This window comes from Mobula hypostoma, chromosome 6, assembly GCF_963921235.1.
Source record: "Mobula hypostoma chromosome 6, sMobHyp1.1, whole genome shotgun sequence".
Lineage (NCBI taxonomy): Eukaryota > Metazoa > Chordata > Chondrichthyes > Myliobatiformes > Myliobatidae > Mobula > Mobula hypostoma.
Window position 1 is genome coordinate 90,801,306 of NC_086102.1, and position 26,894 is coordinate 90,828,199.

General features: G+C 41.2%; 1 protein-coding gene across 4 annotated transcripts in view; it reads right to left on the bottom strand.

The window, feature by feature from the left end:
- dgkh (diacylglycerol kinase, eta) overlaps window positions 1-26,894 on the bottom strand; it is a 502,553-nt gene that overhangs the window by 12,849 nt on the left and 462,810 nt on the right. For 3 of the 4 annotated variants that reach the window (XM_063051189.1, XM_063051190.1, XM_063051188.1), the window contains one exon: window positions 11,816-11,946. The exons of the other annotated variant lie outside the window; for it this stretch is intronic. In XM_063051189.1, the coding sequence (XP_062907259.1) occupies window positions 11,816-11,946 (131 nt within the window). The remainder of the gene's footprint in view (window positions 1-11,815; window positions 11,947-26,894) is intronic. 4 annotated transcript variants of the gene reach the window in all.

The window sequence follows — 26,894 nt, forward strand, 5'->3', positions numbered from 1 at the left end:
ACTAAATGACAATAAAAGAGGAGCGTGTCCTCATAATTTCATAATCTAACATTATTGCAGTTAATTTTTCACCCAAAGATCAGGTCAAGCATTGATTTTATAAACAGTATCTTTAATAGTACAGCACTTTGTCATTGCTGCAATTAGTCTTCTGCATTTAAGTCACTGGAGTGTGTCAAACGCAATACTTGTTGATTCAAAAGCCCTTTTGTTACCAAGAGGGTATGCAGGAAGTGGAATCAGAGTTTGGATGCTGAGCAGAGGACGATTTTGACTTTCCTTTCAATCATGTGAAACTATACTTAGGTGGAAGATATAGCTTTTACTTTAACTGTTGGTGAGGATCTTGATGAGAAGTCACTGGGCGCAGTACATGGTACAAGCACACAAGAAAGAATGCTGTCCAGCTTCTTTTTCGTTACGGAGTTTAAACCCAGTTGAGGTTTCTGGGTAAATACAATCTCAACTGACTGCTGAATGTTTGCAATGGCACAAAGTACTCAGTAAAGTTACGACATGAAAAACAGACAAAAAACATTGTCACCAAAGGAACACATGAACATTGCATCCTGTGATGCTAGCAACTTTCTGGATACTGTCAAGCAAAAAATCGGTACAAAAATAAGTACAATATTTATATTCTACTGTAAACAGAAACCTGAAACTGCACTTTTAGTACATCCTTCATAAGCTGAAATACCAGTGTCAATTTACTCAGCCCACACAAGCCTTGATGAGCTGGAGGACCTATCCAACTTATATTGAACCCACACAGAGACAGCACTGAGATAATCCTTTGCTTGAGTTTCCTCCGGGTTTGGCAGATTTGTTGTTAGGTGTAACATGGGTTGAAAACTGGTTATCACACCTAGATAGCAGTTGAAGTAAATTTAAACGCAAACAACAGGAATTCTGCAGATGCTGGAAATTCAAGCAACACACATCAAAGTTGCTGGTGAACACAGCAGGCCAGGCAGCATCTCTAGGAAGAGGTACAGTCGACGTTTCAGGCCGAGACCCTTTGTCAGGACTAACTGAAGGAAGAGTGAGTAAGGGATTTGAAAGTTGGAGGGGCGGGGGGAGATGCAAAATGATAGGAGAAGACAGCAGGGGGCGGGATGGAGCCAAGAGCTGGACAGGTGATAGGCAAAAGGGGATACGAGAGGATCATGGGACAGGAGGTCCGGGAAGAAAGACAAGTGGGGGACCCAGAGGATGGGCAAGAGGTTCAGAATGTTTTTTTTCAGGGTTGCAAAGATGTAGAAAGAGGAGTACCCCATGGATTGAATCTTGCCTTTCAATTATTTACTACTTATATAAGTGACTTGGCAAGGGGAGCACAAGGTATCCAAGTTTGAAAATAGGTAGCAGGGCATTTAGTAATAAGAACATTGTGATCCTGCAACAGATTGAGTGAGTGGGTAACGACCTGGCAAGAGCAGTTCAGTGTGAGGTCATGAACTTCAATAAGAGAAATCAAACAGTGGATATTATCTGAATGAAGATAGGCTGCAATTGGGTGAAGTACAGAAGGATCCACGTGTTCTTATGTAGAAACCACAAAAAGTTAGCTGGCAGGTGCAACAAGCCGTTAAGTAGGCAAATGGCATATTGGCCTTTAGTGCAAAGGGTTTGGAGTTTAGAAATAGGTTAAGTCCTATTATACTTGTACAAGGTGGTGAGAACACACCTGGAGTATTGCACACTATTTTGGTCCCCTTAGGTAAGAAGGGATGTAGCATTTTGGAGGCTATCCAAAGAATAATTACCGGGAAGAGTGGATTGTCCTATCAAAGGAAGGCAAAGTAGTTGGGTCTGCATTCTTTGGAGTTTAGAAGAACAAGGGGTGACCCTATTGAAAAATTTAAAATCCCCATAGGGTACGACTTGGTAGATGTTGACGCGAGATACTGCAAATGCTGGAATCCGGAGCAGAAGTTAAGACGTTTCCACTAGACAAAGGGGAGATTACTTATAACTGACTTATGTAGAAATGTCCCCTTGCACAGTGTGAATCTCCACAACCCTCCACCTCAGGGAGTTGTGGTGGTTGGACTGTTTAAACTATTTAAAGATGAGGCAATAAATTTGTGGCTCCCCTTGACTATTATGGCAGGTCTCTTTACCACAGCTCACCTATTTCTCATACGTTTTCTCTCACTCTCCTAGAACAAAGATGCAATACCCCTGGTTCTCACGTTCTGACCCATCAGCTTGCACATTCAAACCATCATCCATCACAATTTCAGCCACATTCAACAGATTCCTACAAGAAAATGCATCTCCCCCGCCTCCCTTCACCATTCTGACTAGGAACGCTCCTTTTTGACTCTCGAGTTTGCTCTTCTGTGTCCACCAATTCCCCTGCATAGGAGAAATCAAACACAGACTGGGCAATTACTCAGCAGACATCCTGTACATCCTATTGCCTGCCTCTTTAGTCCCCCATCCCACTCTGACATCTGTCGGTGGCCTCTAGTACTGTCATGAGATGCAACACAAGAAGATATCAGTCCTGCCGAGGGATCTCAGCCCAAAACGTCGAGAGTACTTTTTTCCATAGACACTGCCTGGCCTGCTAAGTTCCTCCAGCACTTTGTGTGTGTTGCTTGGATTTCCAGCATCTGCAGATTTCCTCTTGTTTGTGATATAGAACAGCTCCCCCTTGATACGAGAATGGTACAGACTTCTGGACTCTATAGAATTTGACTTCAAATGACTTGCTTCCTCCATCTGCCTCAAGGTTCACTGGTTCATCTGCGATGTTGACTCATGGATTCACTATGTACTAGCATGCCTGATTTACTGGCTACATTCTACTACTCTGCATTTTGCTGCCTTTACATTCCTTTGTTTGTGCTCTCACGCTCACTGAACAGATTTTATATGCCTTTGTTCAAATGCTGTCTCTCTACCCCACAACAGCTATGGCCTTACCCTTTCAGATATCCTTTTTGTCTTATCCACACCTATTACCACCCCCCCACCAACCCCATAAAAAACATTTTCTCACTTTCCTAGTTCTGATTAAACACCTCCAACCTAAAATATTCATCATTTCCCTTCCACAGTTGCCGCCTCAGCAGAGTGTTTCCAGCATTTTCTGAATGTATGGGTTTGTTATTAGCTCATAGTGAATGGGCATCACTGAATGGCAGGACCAACTCTCTATCTTCTTAACCAATAGCATTCAAGGCATCCATGGCTTCAAAGGAAAAAGTCGAGTTAGAGTAAAATCATAAAGAGAAGTGTGGTAAAGAGAAAACAAAGAGACAAAAAGATGTAAAAATATAGATAACTATTAAATATGCAATCTTTAGCATCAACAAATCACTAACAAAGGAATAATACTTCCCATTTTTAAGTGTTTTCTTTCTAAGTGACAGATTGATTTGAGTCATTACCAATTATTACTGTGGAATAGTATGGAAGCTCTTATCAAGTCAAATTAACCTTCTGTGTCAAATTAATTGAGCAATTATAATTGAAATGCTTCAAGAGACTGAGGGCAACATGTTTTCTTTGTTATGTGAATAGTGCATGTTGGCAGTCAATAAGTAATTCATGCAAGTCCTCTTCCTCCTTACAAGCTGATAAACAATTTGTGTACTAATTGCAGCATGTTCAGTACGCCATTTTTAAAAACAAATTCCAGCCCAATTTCCAGTCCCATTCAGTATCTGTCATGTGCTGGGAATATGCCAAACTAGACTCAGTATGGAACTCTATCTCAGGCTAGCTCAGAGAACAGGGAAATATCTAACAGACAGACAAATCCATTAACTCCTGAAAATAGCTTTCCCACACAAATTAAACACAATTGTGAACCTAAAAAAATTAGTAAACTATTTAACATGAGATATGTTTGAATCTCATTCCAAATCTAAAGAAACATCCGTGCTCCTCGTTAATTTCCTATCCATGGAGTCTAGACTGACTTTACAGAACTCTGAGTATTTGCTCAGCTGGAAGGACAGGCCAACTGTTGTGCTTGGTATTAGTGAAGACTTTAGTTTCAAAAGAATGAAAGTCAGTGGGGATTCCTAGTTTCTGTGTGGTGTAACCTTGCGGGCCCAGCACTGGAATTGAATTGGTTAGGAGCACAAAGGAATCAATTACTAAGTGGGATCTGTGGCAACTGTAGTATCCAGAGTCATCAAGCTGCATGTAAACCAAATCAATCTCACACAAATTATCCCACAGCCAGAGCTATATGACAGCCTGCAGCACATTTTAAAAAATACAACTTGTAAATGTAAGGATATGTACCTGGGGACTAGATAGTCCATTCAGCTCTTTAAGCCAACACTGCCACCCAGTTAAATTATTGCTGCTCCCTACTCTATTTGCTTCACCCTTGTTTTATAGACGTCAATAGCTTTACTTGATCCACATCTATGAGTTACAGTCACAAATAATTCACCTCCTCGGATGGACAATTCCAAATGTTCTCTGCCCTTTCTGCTTTCTGTCATCACCCCTGAACAGTCTGGATCCCAGAAGTAAAAGAAAATCCTAATTACCTTATCAAATCCTGGAATAATGATGTAAGCTCCCTAATTAGATTATCTACTATTCTACATTCAAAGAAATAAAATTGGTCTATGTCATGTGTTGACATTACTCTTTTATCTCGGGTCTTATAATAACTCTAACAAGGCTCTGCAAAGACAAAGTTAATGGGATAACAGTTGAGGATTTAGTGTCACAGTTATAAACGTGCATTACAATAAATATAGGAATAGCTCATAAATGCCTGACTTATTGTATGACAGCTCATACGTGCAAACAAGATTTTGGGAGACAGGCTGCGGCGGGGCTGCACAATCTTCAGGATAGTTTGTGCCCGTATTTCTGCCTTGCAAATTATCCGGGTTATGAGTAGTTCACAGGAATGGGACCTTGCTGAAACCTGGGGAGGACCTATAAGTGAAAATATAAACATCTAATCATTCATTCTCAACTTCCCGGGACAGATTGAGGGGTATAGCGATAATGTTCATTCAGCCCCACCGATATCTCTGTATTCTGCTGAAGACTGGATGATTTTGCCTTGTAGATGACTCATTTAATCAGAGGAGCCAACCTCTGGTCAGTCAGGAAAACAACATTATGAGAATAAAGCTGCAGTTCACCAGAAGCAGCACGTGTCCCAAAATGGACAGAGAAACCAAACCACTGAGAAAAAATTAATTAGAATATACCAGCTACAGACAGCAACTCTTCCCCTGAAACAGCTACAAGACACATGGCCTTATTAAGTTTTCACTTCCAGTGGTAAATACTATTTAATTGTAATATGATAGATTTTGCATTAATCCAGAGTACAATTTTACCTGACATTGATACTGAATTAATAAGCAGTGTATTGTGGAGACATAAAAATACTATCTATACCTTGATATGATGAAGATGTTATCATTATAAAGGAAGAGGCATAAACGTTGGAACAAAAAATTAAATTTTACAACTGAACATTGGAAACATATTGACTTGCTTATCAAAATGCTATTTCAAGCATTGTCTGATGCAAGATGAGTGTCATAATGATCCACAAGGTGTAATTCTGAGGCACTAACTATGGCTATTGGAATATGTTTTGCTGTGCCTATCCAGCTTCCTTGCTCCAATTCACTCCATACACTGTTGAAAAGCACGACTGAGTAAAATCCCATCTACCTAGAAACTGAACTGTGCAGCAATACATCATTGTGCATTGCACTTCCAATTATCATGGAAACGGAAGTGTTGATGAAAGGTGAGTTTACAGAATAGGTTGTGTTCTGTTTTTGATTTAGGTCATCCACGTCTGACATGCTTTTGTAAGTAGGATCCAGGACGTGTGCAGTGGCATTTAATATGAGGACCAGTAATTTTCAGTCACCAGTATTTGGTGGATGAGTCACCTGTGCAGAAACAACCCTCCATAAACATTGCAAAGCCCAACTCACGGGCAGGTCCCAAGCCAGCTCTGGGAACACATCAATATTCTTGAAGTGATTCCTGACCAAACTCTTCCTCAATGTCTAATCTCCATCCCACATCTCCAAGCACACCCTCCCAATATCTAATAATCACAATTGCCTCTCCCACCATGGACAACCAATAACCAAAGGCCTCTGACTGGCAATCACACTAACAACTAATGACCCAGCCCTAACTCTTCTTGTAATCTAACTAATTACATCTATATGACCAACCATGATCATATCTACCTCACCTTCTTATAATTCACATGGCCATTCCTCAGCCTGATGACTCCACTTTCTGGCACAATCCCAGACCTCTCTGACCTACAAACTGGAACTTCTTCTGGCACCTAGTCCTGACCATAGTTTCCCCCTCTGGTTATTGTCTATTTACACATGCTACTCCAGAGATCACATACCCTTTGCTTCCTTATTTTTGTCAACCTTTTGTTATGGGGGAAAAATGGCGTCAGTCTCCATTTACATGATGGTATTTCCTACAAGTTCCATTTGGTTACTCCTTCCACTGAGCTATACCTTCAAGTAGTCTGATTTGAAGGTGCTGATGATGCAGAACTTGCCATATCTAAATCACAAAGAGGCTGAGACTGTGATTCATTGAGCCACTGGCCTCAATTCACATAAGCTCCTTGGGTACCTTCTCAATATGAGCCAGAATAAGATGGGAGGAGTACACATGGTCTATCGTCCTTTCCTGTTAGCTTCCTCCTTCTTCCACCATTTACTTCTTCCACCGATCGCCTCCCTGTTTCTTACTTCATTCCCCCTCTCCTGCTCTCACCTACTCCTTCCCCTCTCCCCACCCTCATATTCTGGCTTCTGCTCCCTTCATTTCCAATCCTGATTAAGGGCATCAGCCTGAAACGTAGACTGTTTATTCCCTCCATAGATGCGACCTGACTTGCTGAGTTCCTCCAGCATTTTGTGTGTTGCTCAATCTCCCCTAGTCTTGAACTTCTGAAATTGTCTCTCCAACACATTGTTGGAATCCTACTCCATGCCTTCAATACCCAAACTCTCAATTTCTCTAATGATGTGTTTGCTTGTCTATTGAGGTGCAGGTCATATAGATTATATTCCAAGCTCCTATCACCTCACATGGACCGTGCAGTATCCACAGCATGTTAACTGCAGGATTCACAACTGCTTCTTTTCAAATATCACCATAGGCTTTTCTACCTTTAATCTGACAAATCTGATGAAAAAATTAAGATGACAAAAACATTTTGTTGGCATAATGGAAGAAAATGTTTTCTTTTGATGGTGAAAGGTCACACACAAGAAAACATTATGTCAATTCTAGACTATATTAGAATTTTTAAAAATCTCAAGGAACACTTCTTTACAATAAAGAATCTGGAACTCCTTGAGGTCACATCACTTCTAAACTGGGATTATATACTTCTGTACCAATGACAATCTGCAGTTAAATTACAGATTAACCATGAACTAATTAAATGTTAAAGCAAGTTTGAAGAGTTGAATAGCTTGACCCTCTTCTTGACATTTCCGATCAGGCAGATACAAAAGCCTGAAAACAAATATCACTAAGCTTAAGGACAGCTTCTATCCTGGTGTTATAAGACTACTGAATGGTCAAGAGATGAGCTCTTGATCTTACAGCCTACTTCAATATGGCCTTACACCTTACTGGCTGCCATTACTAGACTTGACCTGTAAATGAAACACTACATTCTGCATTCCCTTCTACTATCTCAATGCACAGCTGTAATAAAATTATCAATATGGATGCCATGCAAATCAGAGTTTTACACTGTACCTCCGTACCTATGATAATAATAATCCAATTTACCATTTGTCCTTGCATTCAATGAATGAGCCCTCTTGGGCACCACCTTGGAGATGGCATAGCTAGTAGGACTTCTACCAGCAACCTCAGTTAAATCCCGATCTTTGGTTCAGTCAATAAGAAGTTTGTGCTTTCACCCTATAGAATTCCTCTGGGTACTTCGATTTCTTCCCTTGTCCCAAAAGGATTGGGATGCCGGAAGGAACTGTAAACTGACTCCAGTATGTGATAGAATCTGGGGAAAACTGATGGGAACATAGGGATGTAAGTAATTGTGTGAGCTGCCCTTATCTCAGTAGGCTGATTGGCCTCCTCTTACAGTACCGCACAAAAACCTTAGGCATATATATATAGGTAGGGTGCCTAATACTTTTGCACAGTACCGTAGTAATTTTACGTTTTGCACTGTACTGCTGCCACAAAAAAAAATGAATTTCATGACACATGTGAGTGATGATAAACCTGATTCTGATATCGGTCTCTTTTGTGGACTGAGAGTGGGAAGGGGGCAGGGAAAGGGGAATCATGGTTGGAAAAAGGGAAAGGAAGAGGGGTGAGAGTGGGAAGCACCACAGAGACATTCTTTAATGATCAATAAGCCAATTGTCAAATGATCTTGCCTGGTCGCTCAGGGCTGAGTGTGTCTACACCCATGCCACCAACCCCCCCATCCCATTCATGGCACTCCATCTCTGCTACCCGTACCACACTCCTCCCGCTGTGCTCCACCCTCACCATTTCCATCATCCTTTGCTCCAAACTTGCTTTCCGCTTCACATTGATAAATACAGTACTGTGCAAAAGTCTTAGGCACCCTAACTATATAAGTGTGCCAAAGGTTTTGCACAGTACTGTATGAAGAAAATACTGAATATATGAGGATATATTGGTCTTGCAGAACATACACTGAAATCTTCACAAAGTAGCATTTCCCTCCAGTGGTTCCATTACAAGAAGAGATTATTGTGAGGAATAGATTTGAGAAGGTTAAAGAGGCATTTGAGTGAAGTTTTCATTGTTAGGGTAAATAATACAATAGAGAGAAGCTATTCAACTCCCCTGAACAGCCAAAATAGTTTCCCTAAAGATTCTCTAAAAAGATTTTTTCAGTGTTGTCTGGGAAACACTTCTACTCAGAAAAGGTGGCAGATATTTGGAACTCCATTCCATAAATGTTAGCTAAGTGGGTCAAGTCTCAAGTTTAAATCTGAGGTTAGTAAATTTTTAGCGAACGCACACAAAATGCTGGAGCAACACAGCAAGTCAGGCAGCAGCTATGGAAGAAAATATGCAGCTGACAGATTGGGCCAAGACCTTTCATCAGAATTGGAAAGGAAGAGAGCAGAAGCCAGAATAAATTGGGAGGGAGTGGGAGAGCCCTGAACATTCCTTCCAGGTGAAGCTGTACTTCACATGTGAATACATCAATGTCATCACGAGTGGTCTCCTCTGCATCAGTGAGATTCAACACAGACAGGGGATCACTTCATCAAGCACCTTTGCTCCATCCATCACAAGAGTGAAGATCTCCAGGTGACCAGCCATTTTAACTCCAATACTTGCATGTTTGACCCCGCCTCGTCCACTGCTACACTGAACCCAACACAGAGAGCAGCAATACCTCGTATTCTGTTGTGGTAGTCTTCAACCTGACTGCATCAGAATTGATTTTTGTAACTTCTGTTCTCTGTTCTCACACTACTTTTTGTTTTCTCTTATCCTTGTGGCACCTATTTTAGTTCTCTTTCTCCTCCCTGCCCTCACGACCTTCACCTTCCTCCCTCTGGTTCCTCACTTTCTTTCTTATATACCACGATCTACTGTTTTCTCCCATTAGATTTCTTCAGCTCTTTGCCTCTTACACCTATCACCTCACAGCTTCTAACACCATTTCCTTTCCTTCCTCCCCCCCCCCACCCTCCTGTCTTCCCCTTTTCATTTGGATATATCTATCACATGCATCTATGATAGGACACTGTCCTAAGGGTACTTTCATTGATAACTTGGGGAGGGAGGGAGCAGTTAACCTCCAACAATCACAACTGTCTTCCTTTACGTGAGGTAGGACTCCAACCACCATAAGATATAGGAGCAGAATTAGGCCATTTGGCCCATTGAGTCTGCTCTGCCATTTCATCATGGCTGATCCATTTTTCCTCCTATCCCCAATCTTATACCTTCAGCCATATCCCTTCATGCCCTGACCGATCAAGAATCTATCAGCCTCTGCATTAAATGTACAACTGTTCCTCTGGAAAAAATATTCTTTTCATTGGGAGAGGTTTTTTTTTGCAGTTTTTCTGCTCTTTGACTATAGACTCAGTGGTCTCTTTATTAATTACCTCCTTTTCCTAATAAAGTGACCACAGAGTGCACGTTTGTGGTCTTCTACTGCAGTAGTAGTTTGATGTGTTGTACATTTAGAGATGCTCCTGTGCACACCACTGTTGTAACACAGGGTTATTTGAGTTATAATCACCTTCCTGTCAACTTGAACCAGGCTAGCTAGCAATTTTCTTTTGGCCTTTCACTTATGCTGTTCACTGGATGTTATTTTGTTTCCTGCACCATTCTCTGTGAAACTCTAGAGACTGTTGTACCTGAAAATCCCAGGAGATCAGCAGTTTCTGAGACATTCAAACCACTCTGTTTGGCACCAATAATCATTCCATAGTCAAAGTCACTTAGATCACATTTCTTCCCCATTCTGATGTTTGGCCTGAACATTAACCGAATCTGTTGGCCATGTTTGCATGTTTTTAAGCACTGAGTTACTGCCACTTGATGGCTAATTGGCTAATTAGATATTTGCATTAATGAGCAGTTGTACAGGTGTACCTAATAAAAGTACCACTGAGTGTATATTGTTTTCAAAATAAATTGGATGTATGAGTCAAAAGTTATATGACTTCCAACTGGCATAATGTCATCGATAATTTTCTCTCAGTTAATGAATTAGGTTCCTAAAGAACCCTGATGATGTGAAAATTCACAAGGGCTGTATTAAGAATAAGTTGATGCTAGAGTTAATAACAAGAGAAGCAGCAGAGGCATTTTTTAACCTTAGAGGTCTTTAAAATTTACAAAGGGATTTGATAGTTTGTAGAAATCTTTCCAACTTTAGTGAGTGTTGAAACAGAAGTTATATGTAGAAAAGCATCACTAATAAATCTAGTGAGAAATTCAGTGACTGGTGGTTGGAATTTGCTATACAAGTTTAGATGTGTTAAAGAAGTTGGAGGCAAGGAAGGGAGAAAATTATGGAAGTATATTAGTGGAATTAGATGGAGAGGTGAGAAGATTTGTTTGGAGAATCATTTTGCAAGGTTGGGACATAGAATTCTTGCTGTAAATTCAATTGAATTTTACATATATTAATTTAAAAAGATCAATTGATTTTTTTGGCTTGTATGGCAGACATTAAATCTCTCGCTAAAAATCTGCATAGTGCATCTTAGATAGAGAAGCATTATTTAATTTCAATATGGGAAAATAGCCCAAGACGTTCTATCATGATGACTTTCTCCTGTAAATGTACCAGCGACTCCTGACCATTCAGGCAGACACAGCAGGTATTGTGGACACAGTCAGGGGATGAGAGACTACAAAACAAAAGGAGAGTGAGAGGTAGGGAAAGTACAGACAACAGGTAAAACACACAGCAGAATAAACACATTTTCTTCTTCTATGCCCCATTAAATGGAATATCACTATAGGACATTTGATGAATTTCTTACACATATAATGTGGAGTACAAAGTACTTTCAGGTAAGATGTATAAAATGCCTTGTTCAGCTGTTTTACATGCAAATACCAACATCACTGACCATCTGTTTTGCTGAACTCAATTAGTTACATCAGATGACTGAATACAGCAAGCCAAGCCAAAGCAGAGCAGAGAACAGAAAAGGAAGAGTTGCAGGGGTGAGGGAGGGCAAGGGAAGGGTGGTGGGGATGGAGGGAAGGGCACAAACGCAAGGGGAAAATATAGCAGAACAGTCGTTAAAGGAAGTACCTTCAGATCACGCCTTTCCAGGTGCAATAGCTCAGAACCTCGGATGTCATGACGGATGAAGCGTTCTTTGTATTCTCCCAAGCTGAGCAGCTCCAGCCAAGAAGCAACTTCATCTGTGCCCCATTTCTGAACTACCAAAGTCAAGAGCAAAAGCCCCTTAATTCCTCCATGCTTCATTAGCAAAGGTTAAGCAAGAGTGGGAAAAGAGCAGAGGAGCGAGCAATGCTGGCAAAGAGGGTGAGGACAATAACAGGTACATTCATCTACCCCATCACTAGGTCCCTCTTCCATGCAAACAGTTGTTATTGCATTTACCCCTTTAGCACAAGGCATCCTTGGACCTCTGAAGACACATTCTTGACAAGGTCATGTCAGCCAAGCTGTAATCTGAAGTTGAATCCGGTAGTTCCTCATTAAAATATAAAGCTCGTCTAACTGGACAAGCCAAATAAGACGTTATATACAGATAGCTGTGAAGGGAAAATCTGATTGTGGATTTTCAGCAAATGGTAGCACAACATTCTGGTTGAAGCTCAGAACCCTAACTTGTGCTTAGTGACTCTTTGTATAAGGAGTTGTTTGTCACAATCTACTCTTACAATGAAACTCTAGAAGGTATTGTATTTTCAGGGGTGGTCTGAAACATCACTGAGTGAAAGGCAGCTGGTGCGTGTGCGTTTGGCCAAGCCTAGTGGTGTTCCACAAGGCTTGGTATTGGGACCGCTTCTTTTTTACGTTATATGTCAATGATCTGTATTGATGGCTTTGTGGCCAAGTTTGAGGATGATATGAAAATAGGTGGAGGGTCAGGTAGTGTTGAGGAAGCAGGGAGGCTGATTAAGGTCTTAGCGAGATTAGGAAAATAGGCAAAGAAGTGGCAGATGGAATACAGTGTCGGGAAGTGTATGGCTCTACACTTTGGCAGAAGAAGAAAAAGCATGAACTATCTTATAAAAGGGCAGAAAATTCAAAACTCTGAGGTGCAAAGGGACTTTTGAATCTTTGTGCAGGATTCCCTAAAGGTTAACTTTCAGGTTGAGTCTGTGGAGAGGAAGGCAAATGCAATGTTAGCATTCATTTCAAGAAGACTAGAACATAAAAACAAGGATGTAATGCTGAGGCTTTATAAAGCACTGTTGAGGCTTCGCTTGGAGTACTGTCAGCAGTTTTGGGCCCCTTACTGAAGAAAGGATGTGCTGACATTGGAGAGGGTCCAGAGGAGGTTCACAAGAATGATTCCAGGAATGAAAGGGTTATTGAATGAGGAACATTTGATAGCTCTGGATCTGTACTCACTGGAATCCAGACGAATTAGGGGGGAATCTCATTGAAGCCTATTGAATATTGAAAAGTCTAAATGAGTGGGTGTGGAGAGGATGCTTCCTGAAATTGGGGAGTCTAGGACCAGAGGCCACAGCCTCAAAATAGAGAGTCATCCATTTTGAACAGAGATGAGGAGGAATTTTTTTTAGCCAGAGGGTGGTGAATCTGTGGAATTCATGGCCACAGGTGGCTGTGGAGGCCAGGCCACTGGATGTATTTAAGGCAGAGGTTGATATGTTCTTGATTTGTCAAGGCGTTAAAGGTCATAGGGAGACAGCAGGAGAATGGGGTTGAAAAGGAAAGCGGAACACCCATGATGAAATGATGGGAGTAAACCAGATAGGCTGAATGGCCTAAGTCTGCTCCTAACATTATGGTCTTATGGTTTGACCTGCGATATGAGCTCTAATTCTTTTCCATCCAAAGGATCACTGTTTAAAAATAACACTGATATCTTAAGTCCTTTTTATTTTAAGAAAGGACAAGAGGAGATGCTAAGAGAACCACAGATTGCTTGTCAGGAAGGTTCCACGTTTTGAATCTTGCTGACAAGTATTGCAGACTCAGGGCTAAGTGTCTGTAGAAGATGCAGGACAGTGTAACTTGTGAATCATTCATGATGTGACATTTAGAGGCAAGAAGAAATTATAAAAAGAGGCCAGCATCTCAATTACTAATACTCTCAGGAGAGAAAACCTTGAATATTACTTTGGACTTGAGTCAGATGATTCTGACATTCTGTACTGTGATGGACAAAACCAGCAAGGAATGAGGAAACAGGTGATGAGGACATGAAGATTGTGTAGACAGGAGCAAGACGTTACAGTCTTAGTTACTGAAGATAACCTGGAATATCAAAATCAAATTTCAGTAAGACAATTTTGATGACTTTTCTCACAATGGAAGGCTGACATTTGTGCAAGGGAGAAAATTATTTTGTGTATTTAAGACTTCATTAATAATCATAGACTAATATATTGATAGGAACAAAGTACAACTTGCAAGCTCTAATTATAATGGGCATACAACTGCATTCAGGAGGAAACATAAAAAGGAAGAAATGCTGTCATTAATTTGCAAAGTACCATTTTGAGGAATAATCAGCCTTTTGTGACCCAATCAGATGTTACATTTTCAGAATGTTTTACGTGCAGGAAATCCAGAAAAAGAACAAGATGCACTCCTGTAATTTAAACTGTGAGAAAAGACCCAAAGGGTAGAAAGGTCTGAACCCACCTTGTTGTTTACTATCTAACTGAGGGAAGATGTGTCCCTGCTTAGGCTGTACCGAGGTTACATATTAAACGTTTTCTGAAATGGTTATATTATGCCATGAGCTTCTACGGGACCAGAATATAAAAGCAAGGATGTAATACTGAGACTTTATAAGGCACTGGTGAGGCCTCACTTGGAGTATTGTGAACAGTTTTGAGCCCCTATCTTAGAAAGGATGTGTTGATATTAGAAAGGGTACAAAGGAAGTTCATGAAAATGATTCTGGGAGTGAAAGGCTTGTCAAATGAAGAGTGTTTGATGGCTCTAGGCCTGTAATTACTGGAATTCAGAAAAATGGGGGTGGGGATCTCATTGAAACCTATTAAATGTTGAATAGCCTTAATAGAGTGGATGTGGAGAGGATATTTTCAATAGTGGGGGAGTCCAAGACCATAGGACACAGCATCAGAATAGAGGGACATCCATTTAGAATGGAGATGAGGAGGAATTCCTTTACCCAGAGAGGGGGGAATCTGTGGAATTCATTACCATAGGCAGCTGTGGAGACCAAGTCATTGGGTATATTTATGGCAGAGATTGATAGATTCTTGATTAGTCAGAACATGAAGGGATATGGAGAAGAAGGCAGGAGACTGGGGCTGAGAGGAAAAAGGGATTAGCCATGATGAAATGGCGGAGCAGACTCAATGGGCCAAATGAATTCTGCTCCTACCTCTAATGGTCTTATCACAATCAGATATCTTATCAGGTACTACAGAAGATATTACGGGGAAAAATGGATATAACCTTGCAATATAAGTTGGTAAATAGTTAGGAAACTGGAGACAGAGAGTAGGGTTAAAGAGAAGATTAGGTGGGACATGACATATAATATTCTGCAAGGATTTGCATTACAGCCTTTATGAAGGAATGAAGTTTTGTGGAAGCAAATTTTCAGATGATTCTAAGTTTTAAAGGGCAGTAACTTGTGTAGATTCAAGCAGGAAGATTCAGCTTGGCAGAAGATCAGTTAATGGAGAAAACCTGAGTTATCCACTTTGGGAAACAGTTTGAGAAATTCTCACTGTAATTTGTGGGAAATAAGGGGAAAAAGGCATTTGGGGAGTATTGAATAGCAAGTCACCAAAAATGAGGGTACAAGAACCAAAAAGAGGTATCTTACAGAATTAATTTATGAAAGGCACATATCTGTAGTCAGGAGAAAATTTAAAATGGAAAGCTTCCATTAATCTTCAAAATGCATGATGTGATGCAGAAGCAGTCAAACAAATTCAATAAAGACACTAAATGTTACTTCATGTAAGGGAGTCTCAGATAACATTTGGCTCTTTGCAAAATTTTGAGTTGCTAGCCCACTCCCATTTCTTGCAGATCTTTGGATAATATCAATGTCAAGTTCAATTCACAATTTCGTGTTTTTGTTGAACAGAACTATTTCAGCTGGACCTATCTGGCAGTCCACACCTCTGCTGGCACCCAATCCACATCCAACATCCTGAAAGGAATTGATTACTCTCATGCCCCATTTCCAAACCTTGGTATTACACTTGTGATCATTTAAAATGCTGAACTGTGGATCCAAAATGCAATCAGCACACACAGAGACACAAAACTACACACGTATGTATATCTGCACCCATAAACACATGGAAACAGAAGCACATATGGAGAAACACACACATACAAATATAAATATTATAAACTGAAAACATGCACATACATATACAGAGAAGCACGCAGACGCACTGGTATGTATGTGTGAACGCACGCACAAGGGGAAATCATACAGCTAAGGGTCCATGTACCAACAGAGAACTGATCACACAAAACCTACCACCACTACTCATTTAGCTGAACTACAGCTGAACTCCATTTACTTGCTTTTACTCAATATCCTTTGAAACCTACTGAAAGGCAATGGGCCTCTGTCTGCAGCAATAATTTGGGGAGAGGATTTCCACTTTCCACTGTTCTTTGTGGATTGGTGGCATCTGCAAAGGCACTTGAATTCAGCAGTGAAGGAGAACCAACGAGCACTTTGTTCAAGAGGATATTGCTGCAATATTCTACAATGTAAAAGCTAAAATCCTTTGCCACTGCAGCCTCTCACAGAAAGTGGGGTAGGTGCTGAGGTGGGTGATTGGCCTCAGAATTTGGGTGAAGTTGGAGACGGTTGGTGAGGGTGCTCCAGCCAACTAGGGGAATAGAAGGGTGGTGAGAGGTTGAGAAGGATCAGCCGAGCAACTGAGAGGGGATGGTAGAGAATCAAGGTATAGTTAGTTTGGGGAGAAGGGGCAGGTTTGCGCTTGTCACTGAGATGGGGGGAGTTGACTGGATGGAGTGGGTTGGCTTATAAATTGGAGGGGGTGATGAGGGGTGAGGGTGAAGACTGCACTAGTGATTGATGAGGAATGCAAAAGATGGGAAGGGAGAGGAAGATAGGGATAGGACCATAAGACATAGGAGCCCATCAAGTCTGCTCCACCATTCCATCATGGCTGATCCTGGATCCCACTCAACCCCATACACCTGTCTTCTTGCCATATCCATTGATGCCCTGACCAATCAGGAAACGGTCAACTTCCACCGTAAATATAACATGGATTTGCCCTCCACCACAGACTGTGGCAGAGCATTCCACAGATTCACTACTCTCTGGCTAAAAATATTCCTCCTTACCTCTGTTCTAAAGGGTCACTCCTTAATTTTGAGGCTGTGCCCTCTAGTTCTGGATACCTCCACCAGAAGAAACATCCTCTCCACATTGACCCTATCTGGTCCTTCCAACATTCGGTAGGTTTCAATGATATCCCCCGCATTCTTATAAATTCCAGTGAGTACAGGCCCAAAGCTACCAAAAGCTCCTTATATGTTAACCCCTTCATTCCGGAATTATCCTTGTGAGCCTCTTCCAAATTCTCTCCAATGACAACACATAGTCTTGAGATATGGGGCCCAAAACTGTTGACAATACTCCAAGTGCGGCTTGACTAGTGTCTTATCAAGGCCTTGCTTCTATATTCCATTCCCCTTGAAATAAATGCCAACACTGTATTTGCCTTCTTTAACAACCTGTAAATTAACTTTCTGGGAGTCTGGCATGAGGACTCCTAAGTTCCTCTGCACCTCTGATGTTTGAACCTTCTCCCCATTTAGATAATAGGCCGCACTATGGTCCCTTTTACCAAAATGCATTATCGTACATTTCCCAACACTGTATTCCATCTGCCACTTTTTTGCCCATTCTTCCAATTTGTCTAAGTCCTGCTACAATCGTGTTGCTTCCTCAGCACTACCTACCCCTCCACCTATCTTCGTATCATCCACAAACTTTGCCACAAAGCCATCGATTCCATTATCCAAGTCATTAACAAACAATGTAAGAAGCAGTAGTCCCAATATTGACCCCTGAGGAACACCACTAGTCACCAGCAGCAAACCAGAAAAAGCCCCTTTTACTCTACTCAACGCCTCCTGCCTGTCAGCCATTCCTCTATCCGTGCCAGTATCTTTCCTGTAACGTCACAGTTCTGCCTAAGGGTTTCGGCCCATAACATCAACTGTACTTTTTTCCATAGATACTCCCTGGGCTGTTGAGTTCCTCCAGCATTTTTGTGTGTTGCCATAGGACTTTAGCTTTTTAAGCAGCCTCGTGTGTAACACATTATCAAACACCTTCTGACAATCCAAGTAAATGGCATCTACTGCCTTTCCTTTGTCCAGCCTGCTTGTTACTTCCTAGAAGAGCTGTAGCAGGTATGTCAGGCAAGATTTCCCTTTACAGAAACCATGTTGATTTTGGCTTATTTTATCACTTGTCTCCAAGTACCTCGAAACCTCATCCTTAATAATAGACTTCAACACTTTCCCAACCACTGCGGTTAGGCTAACTGGCCTATAATTTCCTTTACTTTGCCTTCCTCCCTTCTTAAAGAGCAGAGTGATATTTGCAATCTTCCAGTCCTCCAGGACCATGCCAGAATCAAGTGATTCTTGAAAGATCATGACCAATGCAACTGTTATCTCTTTAGCAACCTCTCTCAGGTCTGTCGGATGTAGTCCATCTGGTCCAAGAGACTTATCTATCTTAAAGCCTTTGAGTTTGCTTAGCACTTTTTCCTTTGTAAAAGCAATGGCACCCACTCCTACTTCCTGTCACTCACAGACCTCTGGCACACTGCTAGTGTCTTCCACAGTGAAGACAGATGCAAAGTACACATTAAATTCATCTGCCATTTTCACCAGCATCATTTTCCAGTGGTCCAATATCAACTCCCACCTCCCTTTTACTCTTCATATCACTGAAAAAACATTTGGTATCCCGCTTTATATTACTGGCTAGTCTGCCCTCATATTTCATCTTTTCCCTTCTTATAGCATTTTTAGTTGCCTTTTGTTGGATTTTAAAAGCATCTCAATCATCCAATTTCCCACTCACTTTTGCTACCTTATATGCCCTTTCTTTAGCTTTTATGCAGTCCCTAATGTCCTTTGTCAGCCACAGTTGCCTACCCCTGCCATTTGAGAACTTCCTCTGTGGGATATATCTATCTGGTCCTTGTGAATTATTCCCAGAAACTTCAGCCATCTCTGCTCTGCTGTCATCCCCACCAGTACCCTCCTCCAATCCACCTGGGCTAGCTCCTCTCTCATGCCTCTGTAATTCCCTTTCTTCCATTGCGATACATCTGAGTAATGTTTCTCCCTCTCAAATTGCATTATAGATTTAATCACATTATGATCAATGCCTCCTCAGGGTTCTACCGCAGAATTGTTTGGTTTTTGGCCTTTTGCACCTCGTTGGGGTTCCTAGTCTCATGGTCCTCCAACTGGTTCCCCTATCTGCTTTCTTTCCCGTCCCACACCCGATTTCACATGGACTAGACAAAGGAGCTCAATAAACCAGCTCTCATCATATGCAACAATAACCCAATCCTTTTCTACCAGTTGACCAAAAGTGACCTGTACTATGTGGGACAGCGACTGGGGCTTCTCACTGAGAACCGTGCAGCCTGGCCCCTGGTCATTGAGCTCATTAAGGAAGACAAGCAGCTGTGGTTTCAGAAACTCTCCAATTTCTGCCTCTTTTTGCCGCCCCACAGTTGTGAGGGAAGCAGCCTGAATTTCATGGACCGCTGGGGTCACTAGTTGGATAACCTGCTTCCATCTTGCAGATACCAAGGGGACATGTGTGGGCCATGGAATTTTACCTCTGTGAGTTTTGCCATTTCTTTGTTTCTATTTTTTACCTACTTTTGGAAACAGATTACTCCTAGGAGGGAAGGTTTAGGCTATAGAACAGGGAGTAGATGAAGAGGGAGATTCAGACTTAAAAAAGGTGAAGGATACAGAGGTAGCAGCACAACAGAACTCTAAAGGGAACATGATATTTACATGACAAATATACTTAGCTCAGACAGATTTCCAGTGTCTAGTTATCACTGTACCCTATGAGTCATAAAGTAAAAGAGCATGGAAACAGGGTCCTTCAGCCCAACACATACATGCAGACCAAGATTCACATCAAGGGCTAATCCTATTTCTCCACATTTGTCCCATTTCTTTCAAAACCCTTCTCATCCATGTATCTATCTAAAATAGACTCTTAGAGTAGTGATTATGCAAAAAGCATGGACTTGAAACAAAAACATAAAATATGGAACTTCCACTCCTATATTTATTTTACCATATTTTTATGTATATTACCCTTTAATGCAACCTCATATTGTGCAAAGAAATCCAATTTTAACCTTCTGGCTTTGGTTTAAATAAGCTTAACTGTTCACCAAAAGAAATAATTTCTGTCTACCCTATCAAATCCTTTGAAGAGCTCAGATAAAGATTAATCCTTAATCTCCTCTGCTAAGGGAAGATATCCAGTCTACGTTCCTATAATTTAACTTCAGCTCCAGCGTCATTAGAATGAATTAATACTGAACTCTCCCAAGACCAATATTACCCAACACTATATGCAGTATAGTAAATTTTAAGCTTTTTACATCTGTCCCAGTATCTGCTTGATGGGATCAGTGCCAAATGTTGCCTGATAATGCTTCTTGTGGAGTTTCTGGAACATTTTGCTACATTATAAGTAATTCAGTTTAGTGTACTTAATTACTTTGTTCTGTACCTGTCTATTAATTCTGACAGAATTATATTTATGGAACACTAAAGCTCTCCACTCCTGTAGCTTCTCTCCAATTAGAAAATTCCCATACCCATCATTTCTAGATTCTTCGCCATTACAAGCCTCCATGAAAATTAGAAACTTATTTCCTAAAAATCTGTGGTTCATTTGAACGTTTCAATAGTAAAAATAATCTTATTTTTTTCCAGAGTAAGTATATAAGGGATAGGGAGTAAAATATTAGCAAAACCAAAGAGCTGATTATTTACTACAGGCGAAAGAAACTGGGGTCCATGAGCCAGTTCTCATTAGGGGATCGGAGGTGGAGAGGAGTCAGTAGCTTTAAATTCATTGGCATTATCATTTCAGAGGATCTGTCCTGGGACCAGCATGTAAGTGCCATTACAAAAAAGGCACAGCAGAACCCCTACTTTCTTGGAGGTTTGTGAGGAGTCGGCATGTAATCTGAAACTTTGACAAACTTCGATAGATGCACAGTGGAGATGCACAGTCTATCACAGTAAAAGCCCTCCACACCATTGAGCACATCTACAAAGAGCACTGCCACAAGAAGGCAGCATCTATTAAGGATCTCCACCATCTAGACTATACTCTTTTCTCGCTGCTGCCATCAGGATGGAGGTACAGGAGCCTTAGGTCCCACACCACCAGATTCAGGAATAGTTCATGAACTAGAAGATAGAACTTCACTCACCTCTAGGTTGAATTGATTCTACAACCTATGGACTCACTTTCAAAGACTCTACAACTCATGTTCTCAGTATTTATTTATTTGTAGGATTTGCAGAGTTTGTCTTCTTTTGCATATTGGTTGTCTGTCAGCCTTAGTATGTACTTTTTCTTTGGTTCTATAGCATTTCATTGTTGTACTGTGAATGCCTGCAAAAATGAATCTTGGTGACATATACTTAGATTGATAATAGATTTACTTTGAACTTTGAAAGATGGGTAAGAGTTGAGAAATGAGCAAACTCTGGCTCTAGATGTTGAGAAGGTCACTTGTATTTCTAACTACATTCATTTACGAGTGAGTTAAATATGCATTTCACAAGAAAGTAAATTAGTGAGAGGCATCTTGCAAACAGTGCTGTCCTTCCAAAATTGGGATTTGTTGTCTAGAAATGAACTAATGTGCATGTCTGTGAGGGTTCTCAGTCATCCAGGTTATTGTATATCAAGCAGTAGTAAATCAAAGCAACTGGACTTGCTGTGTTGCCTCTCATTATCTCCACGACTCTTTAAAAACCCTCATGTGATTGCTATACCTTTAACCAACTCAGAGTTTATAAGCTGGAAAATGACCTGCCATGGATCGGAACTGAAGAAACCTCTCGGATGACTGGCAAAACATCTTCTAGACAACACAGCAAGTGCAGTTGCCTTGATTTACTACTGCTTGATATAACTAAAGTGCATGTTACTTTAAGGTGGGTCTGAGATTAGGTGCTTTTTGAGGTGTCGAACCCTTTCAAGGTTCTTTGAAGACCCTGGCCTGGAGTTACACCCTGACTTTGGTTCTTTGCGGGAATGGGACCCGCTCTCAGGGCCTCACGACTGGCCGCTTTTCGATATGCCAAGGACGCGGCCTAGAAGACTAGCATGCCTTCAAGGTGCCAGATTTTCGTGGGTCTGGAGGCGGGTGGATTCAAGGCCGGTGCTGCTGCAGGCGACTGATATGTCGCAGGAGAACAAGGAAGATCAGAAGAAGTGGACTTACTGGTGGCTGTGTGCCCAGAGGCACAGAGTTCAGGAAAAGAGACGCAACAGACCTTTAACACCATAAACAGCGAGCTGTTTTGTTATGTCTCCCCTCTTGCTGTGAAACGGGGACACCTCTTTTTCCCCTTATTAGGGAGAGAGAGAGCCTGTGGTATGTTGAATACCGGTGAACGAGTAGTCTATCGGGTACTGCAAGTCTGTGTCTCTACTGATGCTTTGCTGAATGCTTGAATACTTGGTGGGGGGCACCGATGCTTTTTTTGCTGGTGGGGGAGGGGGGTCATTGCCTTGTTGTTGCTCGTACATAGGCGGGGGGGAGTTGGGGGGGCTTTGGGGTTCTAACATTTAACTGTCATTCATTCTTTGGGGCACTCCCCTGTTTTGTGGATGTTTGTGAAGAAAAAGAATTTCAGGATGTAAATTGTTTACATTTCTCTGACATTAAATGTACCTACTGAAACCTACTGTAAGTGTTCCTTACACTTCTGCTTACTGCTTGAAGCTACCAGAACCAGTATACCCATTGACACTTTAAAGATGGTGGATTTTCCAGCGAGAGAATGCAGATGTTTTAGGTGACAGAAAACTCCTGCCTCCAGCAATAGAAATTCACCTTGCAGTACAGCATTGGCTGCCATGGTCATAAAGACTAAAAGTGACTGGTAGCAAAGTTGGCAGATCAGCTTTGGAGACACCAGGACAAACATTCCTGAGGTATGAATTCAAATTGCACCCCAGTAGCTAGTGGATTTGAAGGCAGTTTATAAATGATCCGTTATTTATAAAGGAACACATCAGGAGAGGTGACCATGAAGCTCCAGGTAAAAACGCAGCTACTCACTAATCACTTTTTAGAAGTCTGGTCTATATGTGACTCCAGACCCACAGAAATGGTGATTGCCCCTTCATTGTCTGGTTTGTCTACTGTTCAAAATGGCAGAAAACCAGCTGGTAGGGAACAAACAAGAGAAAATCTGCAGATGCTGGAAATCTGAGCAACACACACAAAACGCTGGAGGAACTCAGCAGGCCAGACAGCATCTATGGAAACGAGTACAGTCGACGTTTTGGGTCAAGACCCTACTGAAGAGTCTCAGCTGGAATTGTTGACTGTACTCTTTTTCATAGATACTGCTTGGCCTGCTGAGTTCCTCCAGCATTTTGTGTGTTGTTAGGTAACAAATCCAGTTGGCAAGAGTCTGTCATAATAATACTCACAGATTCATACTTTGTCTCAGACCCCTTCAGTGCCTTCGCCCAGAGGTGGCTGCAATGTGGCTTATAGTCAGGATGGGAGTGATCACAGAAGTCCTCAGAATTTACTCAGATCGAGCTTCCTGCTTAGGACATCTGTTAGGTGCCTCCTTGAGGTGATGCACCATTCCTCTTTCATTAGAAAGAACCTCCTTTTTTTCTCCTTATGCAGTTCTTTAGAATTGAGGCCGACACTTCCATTCCGGTTTGAAGGTGTGGAACTGACTGATGAAATCCAGGGAGGAATTGCAGGTTCTGCCACAGGTGAAGCAAAAGTACTGTCAGGACAGGTGGTGAGTAGTTTGGGAAGTAGTACACTCCTCTTGTCATTTACACTGGGCTTCTGTGTGCTCCTCCACAAGGGCTGAAGTCCTCTGTGCTGATCTAAATGCTCCTTCTCCATTTTGAGCAGTTGAGACAAGAGATTCTCAGAAGTCAATGTTGGGCTTTTTCAAGGAGCCTTGAGAACATCAGTGAATCTGTTCCTATATTTCTCTGCTGTGACAAGGAGGAAGCACTGGGAAAACCAAGGGCACAAATGTGAATTGCCTAGTTTTGGGTGATATCACTGTCACTGATAGAGGTAGGCAGGTATTGAAGGCGATTTTAACTCTGCAGCAGGTTATGAAAGAAGCCACATAAGAAAAATTACCTATCTGACCCCCTCCTCACTAATAGCCCTTCATAATTGCACCACCTCCATTCTAAATGGGATAGATTCAGAATGGATCGGACAGTTAGACTCTGGGTATCTGCGAAGGCCAGTGAGCCATAATCTGCAGAATTCATGGCACAACAATCAATCATTTTCAAGCATGGCCTATCCTTCACAGAGACATTTTCAAGCCAACTGAAGAATTTAATAAAAGTATACAGCAGAAGCAGCAAGAGGCTTACCACTGAAGATTGCAGAACTAGTGAAGCTCATCAATCCCACATACAGGGGATGAAACCAAAGCATTGATCATACCAAAGCATTGATCATGCCAAAGATTGATCATGCCAAAGCATTGATCAAACCAAAGCATTGATCATACCAAAGCATTGATCATGCCAAAGCAGTGATCAAACCAAAGCAGTGATCAAACCAAAGCAGTGATCAAACCAAAGATTGATCAAACCAAAGCATTGATCAAACCAAAGATTGATCATACCAAAGCATTGATCATGCCAAAGCAGTGATCAAACCAAAGCATTGATCATGCCAAAGCATTGATCAAACCAAAGATTGATCATACCAAAGCATTGATCAAACCAAAGATTGATCATACCAAAGCATTGATCAAACCAAAGACTGATCAAACCAAAGCATTGATCATACCAAAGATTGATCAAACCAAAGCATTGATCATGCCAAAGCATTGATCAAACCAAAGATTGATCATACCAAAGCATTGATCATGCTAAAGCAGTGATCAAACCAAAGCATTGATCATACCAAAGCATTGATCAAACCAAAGACTGATCAAACCAAAGCATTGATCATACCAAAGCATTGATCAAACCAAAGACTGATCAAACCAAAGCATTGATCATACCAAAGCACTGATCATACCAAAGCAGTGATCAAACCAAAGCATTGATCATACCAAAGATTAATCATGCCAAAGCATTGATCAAACCAAAGCATTGATCAAATCAAAGCATTGATCTTTCAAGGGTGGTCTTGAGTGGGCCTTCAGTCAACAAGAATCATAGAGTTTTTTAGAACTGAAACAGGACCTATGTCACAACTTGTCCAGGCCAATCAAGATGCTCCTCTAAGCTAGCCCCATTTGTCCATGTTTTATTCCTATCCCTTTAAACTTTCTTATCCGTGTAACTGTCCAAATGTTTTTAGCTTGATTCACTTCATGCAATAGCGAAATAGACTAGAATGTACTGGATGTCGACAATGGCCCTGGCAATGTCACGTTGTTATGCTGAAGACTTCAGCTTCAGGACAAGCCACATCTCCAGTAAGTTACAACTATCTGCTGCCTTCCTGACAAAATTAAAAATACTCAAGTCTAACCTGACCACAAAAAAAGAAAATAAATCAAAACTGTATAATTCCACCTCCTCATTTGGCTCTCTGTCATTAACAAGGACTTTGACAGCATTAATATTTGGGCTTATATAAAGCAAATAATATCTGCAACACACCAATGACTCTGACCGTCTCCAAGTATTCACTGATATCACAAATGTCAGATTCACTACCATCACCATTCATCTACGAATCAACCAATTTAACTGGATCAGTCACAGGTCAGAGGCTTGTGTTATGCTGGGGCAAGTGACTCACATTCCATTTTCCCCAGAACTTTTCCCATTATCGGAAAGATGAAAATCAAGCTTGTGATAGAATTCTCTGCTCTTGATGGATGAGTGCAGCTCCAACAACTGAAGGAACAGGTCCAACCGAGATATCCATCTTCCACCTTAAGCATTCACTATCTTCCTAGCAGCATGTTGTTGTGGCTGCAATGGATATCCTCTTCAACGTGCACTGTGGCAAAACACAAGGCTTTATCAACAGCAACTTCCAAACTTTCAGCCTCTGTCATCTTGAAAGGGTGGCTGGCACTCACTGCAAACTGCATGATTCCCTACAAGTCACCTTTCCTTCATGTTCAGTATCTTGAACAGACATAACTCAGGAATAAGTATTTTCAATCTGCACCTGTAGCGGATCAGGAAGAAAACGCACCGCCGCCTTTCTAAAGGCAATAGATAATGACCTTGTCAATTACACAGCTCCAATGAATGAGAATATCTGCACATGAAAGCATGGCGATGATTGTAAAGTGATCCAAGACCTGTTGTGAAATAGTGAAATATAAATTCAGGATCTTTAAGGTTTTGTTCAGATTTAAATTCTGCAAGGTGAAGATAGAAACTTTAGATAGAAGACAAAATGTATTTTGCAATACCTTATCCGATCTTTGCAATCCCTCAACAATTCATAAGACAGTGCATTATTTCTGAGGTATAGTCACTGTTGTCAAGGTGAATCAAGTGTACAATCAACATGATCCCAAAACAATTAAAATAATCTTGTCACAGTAGCTTGCCAGAATGTTGGAATACATTTCTGCTAGGAGACCTGGATTATTCACTTGGGCAGGCAGACAGTTCCAATGAAACAAAGATTCAAAGAATATTTATTATCAAAGAATGTATAAATTATACAACCTTGAGATTTGTTTACTTACAGGCAGCCACAAAGCAAGAAACCCGAAGAACCCAGTTTTTTAAAAAAGACCATAAGAGGGAAGAGAAAGAGGGGGTAAAAAACACATCATGGAAGCAATAAAAGCAAATAACAGCATTCTGAACCAGACTGAGTCCTTATGTCCGCTCCCCGGAACAGCCCAAGCCTCGATCTCAGTTCACCATATTAGCAAGGCAAAAATG